This window comes from Acomys minous, assembly GCF_964271855.1.
Source record: "Acomys minous genome assembly, chromosome: 14".
Classification (NCBI taxonomy): domain Eukaryota; kingdom Metazoa; phylum Chordata; class Mammalia; order Rodentia; family Muridae; genus Acomys; species Acomys minous.
This window is the reverse complement of record NC_140496.1, coordinates 17,885,980-17,902,736: the sequence shown is the minus strand read 5'-3', so window position 1 is coordinate 17,902,736 and position 16,757 is coordinate 17,885,980. Positions and strand designations below refer to the sequence as shown.

The 16,757-nt window shown below is 48.8% G+C and overlaps 1 protein-coding gene across 8 annotated transcripts in view; it reads left to right on the top strand.

Moving 5' to 3' along the window:
* Window positions 1-16,757, top strand: part of HYDIN (HYDIN axonemal central pair apparatus protein) — a 346,689-nt gene that overhangs the window by 51,437 nt on the left and 278,495 nt on the right. For all 8 annotated transcript variants that reach the window (XM_084757699.1, XM_084757700.1, XM_084757698.1 and 5 more), the window contains one exon: window positions 15,497-15,696. In XM_084757699.1, coding sequence (XP_084613825.1) covers window positions 15,497-15,696 — 200 coding nt within the window. The remainder of the gene's footprint in view (window positions 1-15,496; window positions 15,697-16,757) is intronic.

Here is a 16,757-nt window from a genome sequence, read left to right as displayed (position 1 = left end):
AGGGGAAGTGATTAAAATAGGCTCCACCTCTTAAAGGGATACCACCTCCCAACAGTATCATGCTGAAGACCAACCTCCCACCTCTGAATTCCAGAAGACAAGCCATGAACAAAACATAGCAGCAGAGCTGGTGTTGGTGGCATTACAGAGGGCGTTGTTGTTAGATATGGTGGTGGTGAGAGGAGACAAGAGAGTAGACAGGAGGGAGGGGTGTCATACTACTAGTGATATGCAAATAATTGTCAAGCAATGAGGGCGTTCAAGCCTTAAGTTGCTAGGCTGTGAGGAAGCCTGATCCTGCTGCACACTCCTTGCTAGCCTCTGACCATATACAGTCAAAGGGCCACCAATAAAGGGAAGGTATAGTCTCCATGCAGTGAGCTGAGGAAAAGGATCTATTGCTTTAGGAGTTTGGGATACTAGTGGGTCATGTATCTTTCCTTCTAGAATTAACCTCAGCCATAGCAAAAACATAGCCAGCGCTCAAGGCTGAGATGGGGGTGAGGGTGGGGGTGGGGACACCTGATCTCCACTGTTTGATAGACAACTGGCTTTCCCCAAAGGACACAGAGTCCCACTCAAACACAGCAGGGGAGCAACAGCTAACAGCAGAGACCTGCCTGGTCAGCTGAAGCCTGTCTGCACGCAAACAACAGAAGGAGAGCCTGCACACAAAAAGATAGGGCCGTTTCCCCTCAGCACCACCTGCAGGCTTTCCCACCACCCCTACCTCCCAGCCCTCCTGATATAGGAACCCCAGTTCTGCCTTGCAGGGAAGGAGCAGGGATGCAGGAGTCAGAGTGGAAGCTTCCTCCCCAGGCAGAATTGTTGGTCAGGGTTTCTCCTTCATGGGCCTGGCTGGAGACTCGGGAGGGGGAGGGGGAGGGGGAGACAGGGAAGGGGTTTCATGGATGGGGCAAGGGATGGATCTGGGATAAAGGGATGTTACTTGCAGTTGAATCTGGGTGATAGAAGATGTGTTGGAGTTTGTTACACTGTGCTATTGGCTTGTGTGCTTCAAAGTTCCCACAATCAAAAGCCGAACATCATGTGGAGGAGCTGGAACAGAAAACAATACTCAAATGGACATGAACAAAAGGCTCTGCTGTGTCATAGGTGGTGGTGGGGCGATGATGCCTAGGTACCACGCTTTTCTGAGAAGCCGCTGGCAGTGGACAGTTGCTGGGAGAGAAATAATCATTCTTTTCTTTCTTTCTTTTTTTCTTTTCCTTTCTTTCTTTCTTTCTTTCTTTTTTTTTTTTTTTTTTTTTTTTTTGAGGATGTGACTATAGGTAGGCTTCTTATACTCCAGGGGCTACCCCCCAAATCTGAGTACGTATGGGCAGCACTAAATGGACTTGATGAGTTATTTTTTTAAAAAAACATGAAGTTGGGAAGGAGCACATTAGAAGAGACGTGAGAACCTGGAGAAATAAGGGGCAGATATGATCATGTTTCATTATACACAAATGTATGAAATTCTCAAAGACAGAGAAAGCCCTAGAATAAAAGGAGGTGGCTGCAGTTAATAGCAGGCGTGCTTGTCTGTGTAGTGCCATTCATAGTTGGGATCAATAGCCGAGCCAGACAAGATAGCTCTGAGCCACTTCTCTGCCACCGAGACTTACTGCACGCTGGTAATGTCATTACCAGTGGTCTCACTACTAATGTGGCCGCGACCCCTTTCCTGCCTCGTCGCTGGTCATACTGCAGTTTTGTTCTTGGGTTGTGTTTGTGAAGCCGCTTAGCCTGTGAGGTGACCACCGAAACAAGCGAGAAGCTAAATCCAGACCTGAGGCCTCTGACTACCGATTGGTGACCAGTCCCTCCCTGGTCTCTGACTGAAGGCTATCTGTGAAGAAAAAGCGGCTGGGTTTGCTTGGGCCTGGGGTGTCAGGGTCTGGGCAGGTCGTTTTGTAGACAACAGATTGTAAATAAGCCTCTGTGTGGCCTGAACTGCAAAGCGTGTTTGATTTGAGGACTTTGAGTGCCCCCCCCCTTTTTTTTTCCTTTGCTGGAAAAACTGTCTTCTGGTAGAAGATAGTGCTGCACCACCGGAGGGAACTGTGAGAGAAAGTAACATATGGGGCTTCCAGCGGGGGTGGGATGCTCCACAGTGTAACTGAGGAGGCAGAGCAGTCTCTAGCCATAGGTGTGTGGGTTGCGTGATGACTGCAGTCATCAAAACTGCATATTTAATATTTCTGCTTTCCAATACACATGGATATCGTACCTTAGAAACTATATAATAATAGGTAAGTGGGTTGAGGGTTGGATGGAATTAGAATGAAGGGATGGTGCTGACGCTTGGATCTGGGTGATAGAAGGTGTGTTGGCTTGTGTGTGTTTTTAAGTTTCCATAACCAAAAGCCGAACATGATACTGCTTATGTATATCACAAGTAATGGTCGGGATGTATTTTATCTACTGTGGCATTTGTTTTGTTGTTATTGTTGTGGTTGGTTGGTTGGTTGAGTTTTTTGTTTGTTTGTTTGTTTTTTGTTTTTGAGTCAGGGTTTCTCTGAGTAGGGGTTTCTCTGAGTAGCCTTAGCTGTCCTGGAGTCACCTTGTAGACCAGGCTGGCCTCGAACTCACAACAATCCACCAGCCTCTGCCTCCCGAGTACTGAGATTAAAGGTGTGCAACACCACGCCTGGCTGGCATTTGTTTTATAAATGTGAGATACTAATAGTCTCATCAGGGATTCGTGTGTCTAGCTGTATGTTGTGCTGTTTATCATGCTCCAGATGCTGAATTAGTCCCTTGACAATGCTGTTTATTCAATATTGTATATCTATATATCTATCAGAACCCCGGGTTAAAACAAGTCAAGTGTTATTATACAGGTACATCCTTTAGATGTTTAATGCTATGGAAGGTGACTAATATGTATAAGGAGGCATGTTGAGACTAACGGCTACCTAGAAGAAAGCCAATTATCCAATTTTAGATACCGTTAAGATTTTATAAGTGGCCTCATGGCCTAGGCTCCCAATCCTAACTACCTAAGAGGATAAAGCAGACCAACTTCAAGATCAAGGCCTTCTTGGGCTATAAGAGCGAGTTCAAGGCCAGCCTGGATAATTTACTGGGACCCTATCTCTTGACTAAAACAAAGAAAGAGGAGGAAGAAGAGCAGGAGGAGGTGGAGGAGGAAAGAAAGAGTGAAGGAAAAGAAAGAAAGAGAAGAGAAAAGAAGAGAAGAGGAGGAGGCTTGAGGAAAGAGGTCAGTGATCGAGGACTTGCCCAGCAAGCATGAAGCTTTGAGTTCAGTTCCTAGTATATGGGGGGAAATGTGTTAGGATTAGCTGTAGGTGATGTCCCAGTTTCCAGAGCTCCACTTCCTAAAGATAGAGTCAGTCTCTCCTGCTGCCAGCAGCGTCCAGCAGTCAGTATCCCACTCACCCCCACTGGTGGGAAGCTGACAGCGCCTGTGCCCAGAACCAGCAGCTAGGTTCAGGCATGCTGTCGCCCATGCTGTTCCGGAAGGCAGCAGAGGGGAAGCGAAGCCAGAGTCGCTTTAGGAAAAAGTCAGTCATGCCACCGAGCATCACGCTTTCTTCAGCTAGCCAAATTGGGAGTCAAAGGGCTCACGCTGTTTTGCCCACGTCCCCTGCTGGTCTTGCTCACTCTCCATTCTCATCCATGCCCCTCACATCTGGAGGGCACGGTATGTAAATTGCAGCATGCCACATTTAACAAGCTCACCCCCTTTCAGATGGATTGTCAGCATCCGTGCATATTAGCACATTGAAGACGGTAACGCAATGTGCATTCTCCCCTGTCATCTATTGACCGGCTCCCTGGGCATGGCACTTGCTTGCAAAGAATGCCAAATGGCCAGATAACAGGTGCAGTTGATTCCCTTTGACTTTCTTTATCTCCTCCCACACAGACTTAAAAAAAAAATACTAGATATGTTATTAGTCTAATAATAATATGGTGCATGTATCATGCTCCATAGAAGCATAATAGTCGGTGTTATTATCAAATAGCACCAGGAATTCTGGAGCCTGTCATTCATTTTCTTGACCTCTTAAATTATAATCTTCATTACTAAATTGAGTTGGGAAAATATTCAGAGGGAAGCATGGAACGCTGACTTAGATTCAAGAAAGCATGTTTATACGGTGCTGCGATGGGAGACTGTAGCAGTCCTTGGAGGAGGAAATGCAGGATGGAATTTTAACAGACATGTTTAGATGAGACCAGGATGAACACACATTAATTGTGGTTGCGTCTCGGTGATGGGTATATTGGCATTTGTTATGCTATTCTGTTTTCTCTGTGTATCTTTTTAGGGAAAATATCCAAAAGGCTGTCAAAATAGCTTCCCTATGACATTTAATACATGTCTCCAGAAGGATAGAAAGCATCATATTTTAGGCAGCCTCAATGTATAATAATCATAAATATATTGCCAACACTTTGAATTAAAGTGTAGCTACCATAAGATCTTGTAAGGGTGGGGTCTTATGTCACCAAGGTTAGCCTTGAACTCAGCGTGTAGTTGAGGATCACTTTGAACTACTGACACTCCAGCTCAGGCCTGGGATTCTAGGCACGGTCACCATACCTGGCTCCCCCAGTAAGTGATTTTCATCATTTCTGGCTTTTTTTTTCTTGCTTAGATTTAGCTCTCCCTAGTTCTGTCTAGATCCTTTCTGCAAGCCCACAGCCCTAGCTCAGTGCCAGGCACATTGGAATAGAGCATCAAGAATTAACTTCAGGAAAATATTAAGTAGGTTTTTCATTTTGAGTGTGGTGGCTTGCAGATCATAAAGGCAGAAGCAGGTAAGAAGCCTTTTCCGTTCTGAACAGATTATAAATTAACATCCTTCCTGGCTGTTTCAACCAGGAGAAAGATGTCTAAGGAGTCTGCTAAGGGAAGGATGCTGTCTGAATTGGCTTTCATGCCTCCTGTGAACCACATGGCTGTGTTTAAACCTTCTGAACTAAATGAATATCATTTGATCATTAGGCTAATAAGAATCTTAGGAATTCTCTTCATAGTTGAGGATTCAAGCAAACGTGAAAGACTAATATTCTCTCAGTCGGTGTATTATTTGAGCTAGAGTTCTATTCTTTGAGTGGCTAATGGAACAAGTTTTGACCTTCATGTAGCTTATGACCCACAGTAAATGGACATGCTGCTGTATAATTCAGTGTCAACTACTGACATGATAGTCAGGGGACTTTTTTTCTTCAGTAGGAGGATGAAAGAAGGGTTTTCAGTTGAGGCGCCATTTGGATACCAAGTTAACATAAACCCATTCAAATGGTCAGAGAGCATAAAAGCCCTGTGGCAGAAATGTGCTGGCTAGGGGCTCAGGGGAATGCCAGAGGCTGGGGGGGGGGGCTGTAGCAGAGGAAGCTGCTGGAAAATTGAAGGGGAAGGGGCTACAGAAGTTGAGAGGATGAGGGTTTGGGGAAGCCATGTGACATGGGATAGGAAGCTGTGATGAAATCTTCGAGACCTTCTTATTATGGAAGTGTGCACCATCTGTAAAGCTTCAGGACTAAGTGAACAGCCATCATGGAGGCTTCAAATGACCACAGCATGACTATTCTGGCTTTATCTCTCTGCTCCTTGCCACGCTGGATTTTGAATTCATACATCATATAACGTCAACTACAAATACTTCAGTATTTGTCTCTAAAGTTAAGAACCTTTTAAGATGGTGATAAATTCATAATGCTACCAGAAAATGTAAACATAACCATAGTCCCTTAATCGCACCAAACATGCAGTCAGTATTTTGGTTTCCTCAATCGAATCAGTTTGTTTACATCATGGTGCAAGTGAAGTTTGTTCCCTGGTCCCCATTGACTTGTCTAGAGTGACCGCCTGTCCTCTGTGACCTATAAACTTGTGGGTAGGCCAGCATCTTGATTAGCTTCATGTTTTCTTCTGAGAGCCTACCACGAGTAATGGGTGCTCCCTGTTGCATTGCTTCAGGAGGAGCACGATGTCTGTATTTGTTTCTATAGTAATATAGTGAGAGACAACCCTCATCATCCTGGACTCACTATGTAGACCAGGCTGACCTCGAACTCACAGAGCCTCTGCCTCACGAGTGCTGGGATGAAAGACCTGTACCTCTATGCCTGGCAACTTTTAATACACACACACACACACACACACACACACACACACACACACACACACAATTAGCTGGCATTGGTTAATAACATGTCCATTAACTCACCATCTTTTTGCAGTGAAACCATTTACTATCTAATCTGAGTGACTTTTAAACACTGTGTTCATCTCTTGCCACTAACACAATACCACAGAACAAGTAAGTTATTCAGAAGAATGATTTTTGAGCCCTGTTTTGGTCCAAGGCTGAGGAACCAATTTGGCCATGACCTTCTTATGGGGGGGGAGTGGGGGTCCTGAGGCAGATGTCTGTGTGTTCTGGTCTCTCTCTCCTTACAAACCCACCACCGGAAACTCAGCCACGAGGGCTCTGTACCTTATCTGATACTAGTTACCTCCCAAAGACCCAGACTGTAAGCACCAGGGTTGGGTTTCAGTCCTCCTGCAGTCATAGAATGGGGATTAAAGGCCAGTACATGAAACCTTGATGAGGGACACACAAACATGTAGGAACCATGGCAAATTGCCGTGCTGTGCATAGTTATCAACCACGGTGGCTGCACTAAGCACAGATCTGAACTCACTTTCCACCCGACTGAACTCCAGCTTCTGATGACCACTGCTCTCCTCTTTCTTTCCATGAGTTTGCCTGGTTTAGCTTCCCTGTATACGTGAGATCATATGATGCTTCTCTTTCTGTGCCTAGTTTATTTCATTTAACGTAATGTTCTCTGAGGTTAGCCATATTGCCAAGAGTGACAGACTTTTCTTCCTCACATAGTACTCCATAGTGTGTGCATATATGTGTGTGTGTATGTGTACGTGAACTTGTTCTATTTTTGTATTTATTCACCCATTGTTCTACACTTGTGTTGATTCCCTGTCCTGGCTGTTCAGTGACTGTGAGCATGTATCTTCAATACGCTGGTTTCATTTCTTTTGAAAAAAAAAAGACCCATACATAAAATTCTTGGGTTATATGTGGCTATTTATTTATTTTGTTTTTTTGAGACAGGTGTGTGTGTATGTGTGTGTGTGTGTGTAGCCTTGTCTGTCCTGGAACTAGTTCTGTAGACTAGGGTTGGCCTTGAACTCACAGAGAACTGTCTGCCTCTGTCTCTGCCTCCTGAGTGTTGGGATTAAAGGCACGCATCACCACCATCACCTGGCTACTTTTAATTGTTGGAAGAATTTCCATGTTGTTTTCAACAATGACTGTACTAATTTGCATTTCTACCAGCAGTATACAAAGCAGTATATATTTATCTAGATTCACTGCCACCTAAAATAGGAGACTATTACATTCCCCAGCATGCTTTGCTGCAGTGTATGTCTGGCCAATGAGTGGAAGCAGCAGGCTTTGCAGGGCTTTTACTTGGAGACAGCTAATGTATGCAGGAGGTGCTCTCTTCTGTCTCTCTGTCCACCTGCTTGACTGAGAGCATGGCATCCCCAGGGCCACTTTAGCCCGTGAGGTGACATAGGAAAGACCTATGAAACAGGATGACAGAAAGGAATTAACAAGCTGTGTCTCGCATGACTGTTTACATACCTTGCCAACATGGCTCCTATAACCTTGTGTTTTGTTTTCCTGCTGTATATAACAGACTGCAACTGTGACAAATACAAGGACAGAGGTTTGCAGTAGTTCAAGCAGGTGACAAGGGTGGATTGGAATGGGGTAGTGACACTGAAGGGGGAGTTAATTGTTTTTAATTAGAGCCATCAGGATCTGGATAAGGAGGTGAGTTAAAAAATGATGGTGCTGTTTCCTGAGCTAGGACAAGGATAGGAAAGCAGGTTTGCAAGACTGGCAGGAAGGCGGAGAGTCAGGAGTTAAGTGAGGATGCTGAACTGTCTGGTGGACTTGGAAAAGACATTAGCGACCTTGGCTCAAAGACTTTTTATGAAATGCTGGGTACCGAAGCCAAGATGGTTCAGAGAGAATGGAAAGTGGGGAGGTGGCAATGCTGGGTCTAAGTTAACACTGGGAAGGAGTTTTGCTACTGAGTCATTGGAAAAAGGGGCGGAGCTAGCTAGAGGTGCAGCTTTTAAAACATATAACGTGAAACTATTCAAAGGTGATGGTAAGCTGATGTGTGTCTGTTTGGTAAAGAAGGAAATCCAGAGATTTGGGGCAGTCCTGAAGTGATGAAGGCTCGGTGTCCACTATGGAGAAGAGAAGCTGGTCCTAGGAACAGGGTGAAGGCAGAGGACATGTGGCCGAGGGAGCACGTGCAGGTTACTGGCAGGGGTGAGGCTACAGGAGCAAGCTTCTTTGAGCTTAAGAGGAAGGCACTTGTCATAGTGGATGATAGTATACACACGAATTAAAAGTAAGCTCACATTCGTGCGGCAGTGGTGCACGCCTTTCATCCCAGCACTTGGGAGGCAGAGGCAGGTGGATCTCCATGAGTTCGAGGCCGGCCTGGACTACAGAGTGGGTTCCAGGACAGCCAGAGCTGTTACACAGAGAAACCCTGTCTCAAAAAACAAAACAAAACAAAATTTAAAAAAGTAAACTTACATTATCATCTTAGAGAAAACACTACATAGTTAAAATAAACTCAGACATCCCATCTCTCTTCCGACACCCAACGTCAGAAGTCATTCTCTCTGAACAGATGGAGGGCTGTAGCTGCCCCCAGGATGCTGAGACCTCAGCTGTACCACAGGAGGTGCTACCACTGCACAGGCCAAACCCATGTTTAAACCCACTGGGATTTCTCAGCCAAGAAATTCCTTCTGAGAGTGAGTCTGAGTTTGAAAAGCTACTGTCTAGCAAATACTTGTCTCTGCTCAAGAAATTCAGCAGGTCATCCAGGGGTGCCAAGGGTGGACTTCACTGATTCCCAGTCAGATCTGGTTTCATTCTGTTGCCATTTTCCCTGCTATACTTAGGAGTGGAGAAAAGGGAGCGAGGGGGTGTGAGGATTTAACTACATCAGCCTTGCCCTTGACATACAGTCCTTTATTGGAGTAGAAGACACCACTTCTCCTGGCCGAGCCTACAGAAAGAATTATGGCCACGTTCCTTCAGGATCCATTCTTTTCTCTTCCAGAAAGTCAAATCCCTTCTGCTAGTATTTTCCTGCTGTTTTTAAGGTTTGAAGTGTGTGTGTGTGTGTGTGTGTGTGTGTGTGTGTGTGTGTGTGTGTGTGGCGGGGAGCTCAGGAAGAAGGCCTTCTGGAGAGTTCTGTCACTGGGGTAGCCTTTCAGGATGTAGAGTGACTCGTGACTGAGTCTGTCATAGTGGACAGGAAAGAGCCTGAGACAAAAGACCCACCTGGAATGGGGACCTGATTGCTGCGTCGCTCAGGACAGGGGAAGGGATTCCATCCGCTGGGGTAATTGCCCCTGCGTCGTCATGTCTGAGTTCAGCCAGTAAAGCAGTATATAATAATGTTGCCCAAGCTAATATAGTCATGTTCTATACCTAATATATATTGGAGTGTGCTTTAAAGGAACTGTTTAAAAATTGTCTTGTTCTTTTCTGGATGTGGGATTCAAGAAAGAAAGAAAGAAAAAAGCCCAACTGTGACTCGATGTCTAACCTCCATTTGGGAATTTGAGAAAATTCCAAAACATCCTGCTACTGTGTCAGTCAGCCTTGTCAGCTGTTGCTAGCTGCCTCAAACCCCTTACAGAGTAAGACATAGGATGAGGCTAGAACTAAAACCAAGGCTCCTCAGGATGGCCTCTGAGCCTCATTCTGCAGCACCCCTCAACGCCTTAATTAGTGCTTTTCCAATTGCTTTCCAATTTGTAACTCCTAACAAAACCCTTGCTGGCTGGGTTTGAGTACCTAAGGGAGGAAAAAGCGGAAGTAATACCACCTCTTCAAGATTCCGTTGTCATCCGACTAAACAGCTGTGGGACCGAGTTCTAAGGGGTTTCCTAAGACCAAACAGTCTGGTGTAATTTCTACTTCCTTATGTCTGCACATCTTCATTTCCAAGCTTGGCTTTGCCATCTGAAAAGCAAAAATCAATTGCCAGGCTAAGAGCCCAACAGCTTAACTTTAATACGCGTTGACAGTACTGTTCATTAATTTTTATTGCACACGCCTACCTGAAGACTTTATGTCCACAGTCCCCCTTGCCAGGAACACACTGTTCCTGGGCCTCTCCTGGTTACTTCCTTTTGTGTTTCAGCTCTCCATCCTAAGGTCACCTCCTCTGGGAGGCTTTCTTGGTTATTTATGACTAACTAGCCCCTTCCCACAGCAGCTAGGTTACTTTTCTGCTGTGATAAAATGTCATGTTCAAGGCAACTTATAGAATGGAGGGTTTATTTGAGGTTATTGTTCCATTAGGGCAAGGGTCTATCACAGTCTCTATCAGGCAGGCACTGCAGCAGGCAGGCACTGCAGCAGGCAGGCAAGGCAGCAGGCAGGCAGGCACGGCAGCAGGCAGGCAGGCACAGCAGCAGGCATGACAGCAGGCATGGCAGCAGGCAGGCATACCAGCAGGCAGGCAGAGACAGCAGCAGGCAGACACGGCAGGCAGGCAAGCACAGCAGCAGGCAGGCACAGCAGCAGGCAGGCACAGCAGCAGGCAGGCACAGCAGCAGGCAAGCACAGCAGCAGGCAAGCAGGCATAGCAGCAGGCAGGCAAAGCAGCAGGCAGACAGGCACAGCAGCAGGCAGGCACGGCAGCAGGCAGGCACAGCAACAAGCAGGCAAGGCAGAAGGCAGGCAGGCACTGTAGCAGGTAGGCACTGCAGTAGGCACGACAGCAGCAGGCAGGCAAGATAGCAGGCAGGCAGAGACAGCAGCAGGCAGGCACAGCAGCAGGCAGGCAGGCAGGGACAGCAGCAGGCAGGGACAGCAGCAGGCAGGCACAGCAGCAGGCAGGCACTGCAGCAGGCAGGCACAGCAACAGGCAGGCAGGCACAGCAACAAGCAGGCAGGCATGGCAGCAGGCAGGCACAGCAGCAGGCAGGCACAGCAACAAGCTGGCAGGCATGGCAGCAGGCAGACACTACAGCAGTCAGGCACTGCAGCAGGCAGGCACGGCAGCAGGCAGGCACAGCAACTAGCAGGCAGGTATGGCAGCAGGCATGGCAGCAGGCAGGCATCCCAGCAGGCAGGCAGGCAGGCAGGCACAGCAGCAGACAGGCAGAGACAGCAGCAGGCAGGCACAGCAGCAGGCAGGCAGGCAGGCACAGCGGCAGGCAGGCACAGCAGCAGACAGGCATGACAGCAGGCAGGCAGGCACAGCAGCAGGCAGGCACAGCAGCAGGCAGGCACAGCAGCAGGCAGGCACAGCAGCAGGCAGGCACAGCAGCAGGCAGGCACAGCAACAAGCAGGCAGGCATGGCAGCAGACATGACAGCAGGCATGGCAGCAGGCAGGCATACCAGCAGGCAGGCAGGCAGGCAGGCATGGCAGGCAGGCGTAGCAGCAGGCAGGCACAGCAGCAGGCAGACAGGCACAGCAGCAGGCAGACAGGCACAGCAGCAGGCAGACAGGCACAGCAGCAGGCAGGCAGACAGGCAGAGACAGCAGCAGGCAGGCACAGCAGCAGGCAGGCAGGCAGGCACAGCAGCAGGCAGGCAGGCACAGCAGCAGGCAGGCACAGCAACAAGCTGGCAGGCATGGCAGCAGGCAGGCACAGCAGCAGGCAGGCAGGCAGGCACAGCAGCAGGCAGGCAGGCATGGCAGCAGGCAGGCACAGCAGCAGGCAGGCAGAGACAGCAGCAGGCAGGCATGGCAGCAGGCAGGCACAGCAGCAGGCAGGCACAGCAGCAGGCAGGCAGGCACAGCAGCAGGCAGGCATGCACAGCAGCAGGCAGGCAGGCACAGCAGCAGGCAGGCACAGCAACAAGCTGGCAGGCATGGCAGCAGGCAGGCACAGCAGCAGGCAGGCAGGCAGGCACAGCAGCAGGCAGGCAGGCAGGCACAGCAGCAGGCAGGCACTGCAGCAGGCAGGCAGAGACAGCAGCAGGCAGGCATGGCAGCAGGCAGGCACAGCAGCAGGCAGGCACAGCAGCAGGCAGGCAGGACAGCAGCAGACAGGCATGACAGCAGGCAGGCAGAGACAGCAGAAAGCAGGCACAGCAGCAGGCAAGCACAGCAGCAGGCAGGCAGGCACAGCAACAGACAGGCATGACAGCAGGCAGGCAGAGACAACAGAAGGCAGGCACAGCAGCAGGCAGGCACAGCAGCAGGCAGGCAGAGACAGCAGCAGGCAGGCACGGCAGCAGACAGGCACAGTGGCAGGCAGGCAGGCCGGCACAGCAGCAGACAGGCATGACAGCAGGCAGGCAGAGACAGCAGCAGGCAGGTACTACAGCAGGCAGGCACAGCGGCAGGCAGAGACAGCAGCAGGCAGGCACAGCAGCAGGCATGACAGCAGCAGGCATGACAGCAGCAGGCAGGCAGACACAGCAGCAGGCAGGCACGGCAGCAGGCAGGCATGGTCACTGGAACAGAAAACTGAGAGCTCTCATCTTAAACAGCAATCACGAAGCAGAGAGAGAGAGCAGATTGGCAAATGGGTGAGACTGCGAGCTGTCAAAGCCCACCCACAATGATATACTTCTTCCAACAGAACCACACCTTCTAAGCATCCCCAAGTAACACCGTCAACTTGGGACCAAATGTTCAAATGTCTGAGACAATGGGAGCCGTTTCTCACTCATACTGCTAGAGCTTTTGACAACAGTTTATTTGCTCAGAGCCCTCACTGCACCCTGAGCTTACCATGTCTTATCTCTGGGATCGAGTTTAGTATTGCCATTGTTATCACATCAACAGCACAAGTAAGCACACGCTGACTGTTCACTGAGTGCCTGCCACCTGGCACTGTATTCAATATGTGAGATTAATCATGACATTTATGGAGACTTTTTTTTCTTGTTTTTTCAAGACAGGGTTTCTCTGTGTAGCCTTGACTGTCCTGGACTCACTTTTCAGACTAGGCTGACCTTGAACTCACAGCAATCCACTTGCCTCTGCCTCCTGAGTGCTGGAATTAAAGGTGTGCACCACCATGACCCGGCTTATGGAGACATATTTATGGAGAACTTCCTCCTCGCCAGACCAGAAACCAACTAAGCACAATAGCTCATGGGTCAGATCACTGTCATCTCTTCTCTGGGACCACTGTGGTGATCTAGCTGGCCTGCTTTTCGCTCCTAAAGTCCCTTTACAGTCCACTACCCACACGGTGGCCAATCTTTTCCTAAGCTATAAATTTGGCTTCTCAGGAGATCAGATGTCCACACTGTTAATTGTCCCATCATCCTCAGGTCTTGCCACTGGCTGAAAAGATACTCTGTGCCCTGCCCTGCCCGTCCCCACCTCCTCTAGGTCTCTAACTGCTCTCTCTGCCTGTTTCCCTCTGGCCACAAGCCCTTTGTCATGCTACCCCGAGACAGCCATTCAGCCACATAGCTTCGTTTCTCACTCTGGTCTTGGCTGGCATGCCTCCTCTTTCGTGGAGGCCCTTCCTGTCCTCCCTCCCTTCCTGGCCTCCCTCCCTTCCTGGCCCCCCTCCCTTCCTGGCCTGCCTCCCTCCCTCCCTCAAGTATTCTTCTAATCACACTTTGTCTATTTGTTTGTTTCTGTTTTTCATTCACCACTATCCAAGGCTGTACTCCTGATTGCCCGCCAGTCAACAAATGTTCACGTAGTGTTTGCTAACGTCCAGGCTGTGGAGTCGTTCTGGGTGCCTAGAAGTCAGTGAGGTGGGACAGCTAAGCTTAGATGGAGCAGACAGTAAGGTGTCTGAGAGAGAATGGAGTGCTGTGCCGGCGCCCATTAGACTAAGGAAAAAGCGCCAGGCATAACCAGAGGCTCCGCGTGTGTGGAGGCTCCGAGTGTGTGGAGGCTCCGAGTTGGGTTGAGGGGCTGTAGCTGCAGAGATAAATGAGCAGGCCAGGAGGACACGTGGCTGGGGAAAGGGCAGAGGCCTCACTGTGGAGTCCTGGAGGGCACCCCAGCCCTCAGCCTGGCTGACTTTGAGTGGAGCCACTATCCAAACTGACTTACACCCGTAACTGGATCTCTCTGGCCCTTGCATGGAAATGGACTTTGGATGAGGAGGGTCCAACTAGCCCAGCAAAAACTTCAGTTCTAGCATCAGAGTGGCAGGAAGTGGCTGCACTCAGAGAATTTCTTGGAAGTAGGCTGAGCTCTCTCACGGATCTGGGATCCACTACCTGAGGCTAGCTTGGTTTGGCACTGGGTGGAATATCTAGGCTCTCATCTGGCAGTAGGCTAGACCAGACTTGTTCACATGACAGCGGCAGGGTCTCAAGAGCATGACTGGAAATATCAAAACTTCTGGAAGCTTCCATTCAAAACTAGCAAAGCACACGCTGCTCTATATTGTTCAAAGCAGGAGGTGCCACCACATCCTTCACTCCTGATGGAGGGAGGCAGAGCCATATTGAGAAGAAGATGTGTGAAGAAACTGTTCATCAGAACCATCGATCCAAACACACAAGGTGGAAGGATAAATAGGGTTTAGAGACAGGAGTGTTCAACCTATACCCACGGGCTCTCGTAATCCTAGAATAACGTTGTGTTGGGAGAAATCCTTCCCTGGGGAGCCATAAACAAGGTCTACCCCATCCATATCAGAACCCAACAACAAATCAAAATGCAATTCCACCAAAAACAGCCTGAGGAACCAAGATGGGGTGCCTACAAGAGCATAGGTAACCCCCAAACAGCTGTACTGGAAAGTCTTTGCCCGGCATGGATGATGGCTTCCCATTCTGTTAGTCTTACCTAGCCTAGATACTCTAGCTCTTTTCTGAGAGACCTCTGAGGCCTTAGGCCACATGCAATTAGGGCAGAACGTCTGGGGGGAACAGCTGGACCCTCAGGTGAGGTCCAGTGACTCTCTCCAGCTCCTCCTGCTGTGATGGCATGTCAACAGTCAACAAACCTAATGGTGCTGGTCTCTTGCAAGCAGGCGCCAGTGATCCAACGAATGTGGTAGTTGTTTCACACAGACGACCACATTCCACAACAGTATGAACGCACCTCAATACATCTTTAGACCGTAGTGTCATAGTGTAATGGCAAAAGTTTGAATACCCCTTGTAGGAGGAGGACATGAGGGACTAGTAGCCATCTTTGAATCTAAAGAGTACTGTGCCTTGATTTTCACTCTCCCCTTCCTGCCTCGCAGCCATTGGAGAAACATGAACTCCAAGCTCCTGGACTGACTTATAGGTTTTGACACGTGACCTCTCCTCCTTTCTCAGCTAGAAGAATGCCAGTGAAAGCAACACACCTCTACTTGTCCTGAGAAATTTGTAGAGAAGTGCACTGCACGGTTTGGCACAGTGGCTGCAATAACCTCTAGCTCTCCTTTGACAGCGATCCTGATCCTGTTGGTGTCCCCTCAAATAACGATTGTCCCCCTCCCCTGGCAGGACTACGCCCACATGTTGACCTGTATCACGGAAAGGGAGAAGTTTATTGTGCCCGTCAAAGCCAGAGGGGCTCGAGCCATCCTGGACTTCCCTGATGAGCTGAATTTTTCCACTTGCCCTGTGAAATACAGCACCCAGAAGATTCTGCTGGTCCAAAACATTGGCAACAAAGACTCCGTGTTCCGCCTCAAAACTCAAAGGTATGCATTCCTGCAGCCATTGCCTCTCTGATTGATGGCAGCTAGCTCTGGCTGGCACAGGTAATTTGCTAGGATAGCATCTGGGGTGGCGTTTGCTTGTTACAGCTTCAGCTGAAGGGATCAAACATTCCGGATTTACTACCCATTTCTTACCAAATTTTACCTTCTTTAATACAGAGAATGATGAACTCATGGGAATTTATAAGTAAACATGGACTTTTTGACTAGAAAGTCCTTTCGCTGGGTTAGTTTGCTACTGACTTCTAACAATGTAAGCTGATAACCTCACACTGCAGTGGATGCCAGCAGGCCGTTATCCCTTCTGGAGGCCCATGAGGAGAACAGACTCCTTAGGCCTTCTCAGAAAGCAGCCTTCATGCCTGGACCAAATCCCCAAGCAGTCTTCCTGGGAAGTCCTGGACCAACTGCCCAAACAAAGGAATCTGGCTTTGATACATTTTTAGGTTTGGCGGGGAGTTTCACATCATGTGATTTAGTTCCGCATAGCATATATTACAAGAAGCATAGGCGAGCCAGGTATTATCTTTCAAGTCACAGAACAGATCACTTCTTAGCTCCAGGTCCCAGAGAGAGCCTCAGGGAGGTGTGGCCTGGTTCAGGCTATGGAATTGGGCTTAAAGGTACAAGCCCGTGTTCTAAGGATGTTCAGCACCTGAGACTATGTAACGCTGCATGGTGAGAAGGGATGGAGTTGATAGATGCAAATAAGACTGCTGATTAGCTGACCTTAACATGGGACAGATCGGGCCACGTGTGGAAGCTAATCCTATCACTCAGGAGGCAGAGGCAGACAGACCTCTGTGAGTTTGAAGCCGGCCATATCTACATAGTGAGTTCCAGGACAGCCAGGGCTATGTCGAGAGGCCCTGTCTCAAAACAAACCAGTCAACTTAGGTTCACTGGGTGGGCCTAGTGTAACTAACAGACTTCTAGAAAAGTAGAACATTTGCAAAGAGAATGCAGCCTGCTACTGCTGCCTTTCAAGATGAGGAAACTGAGGGAGAGAGAGAGGCTGTATCAAGGGCAGGAGGGTAACATGT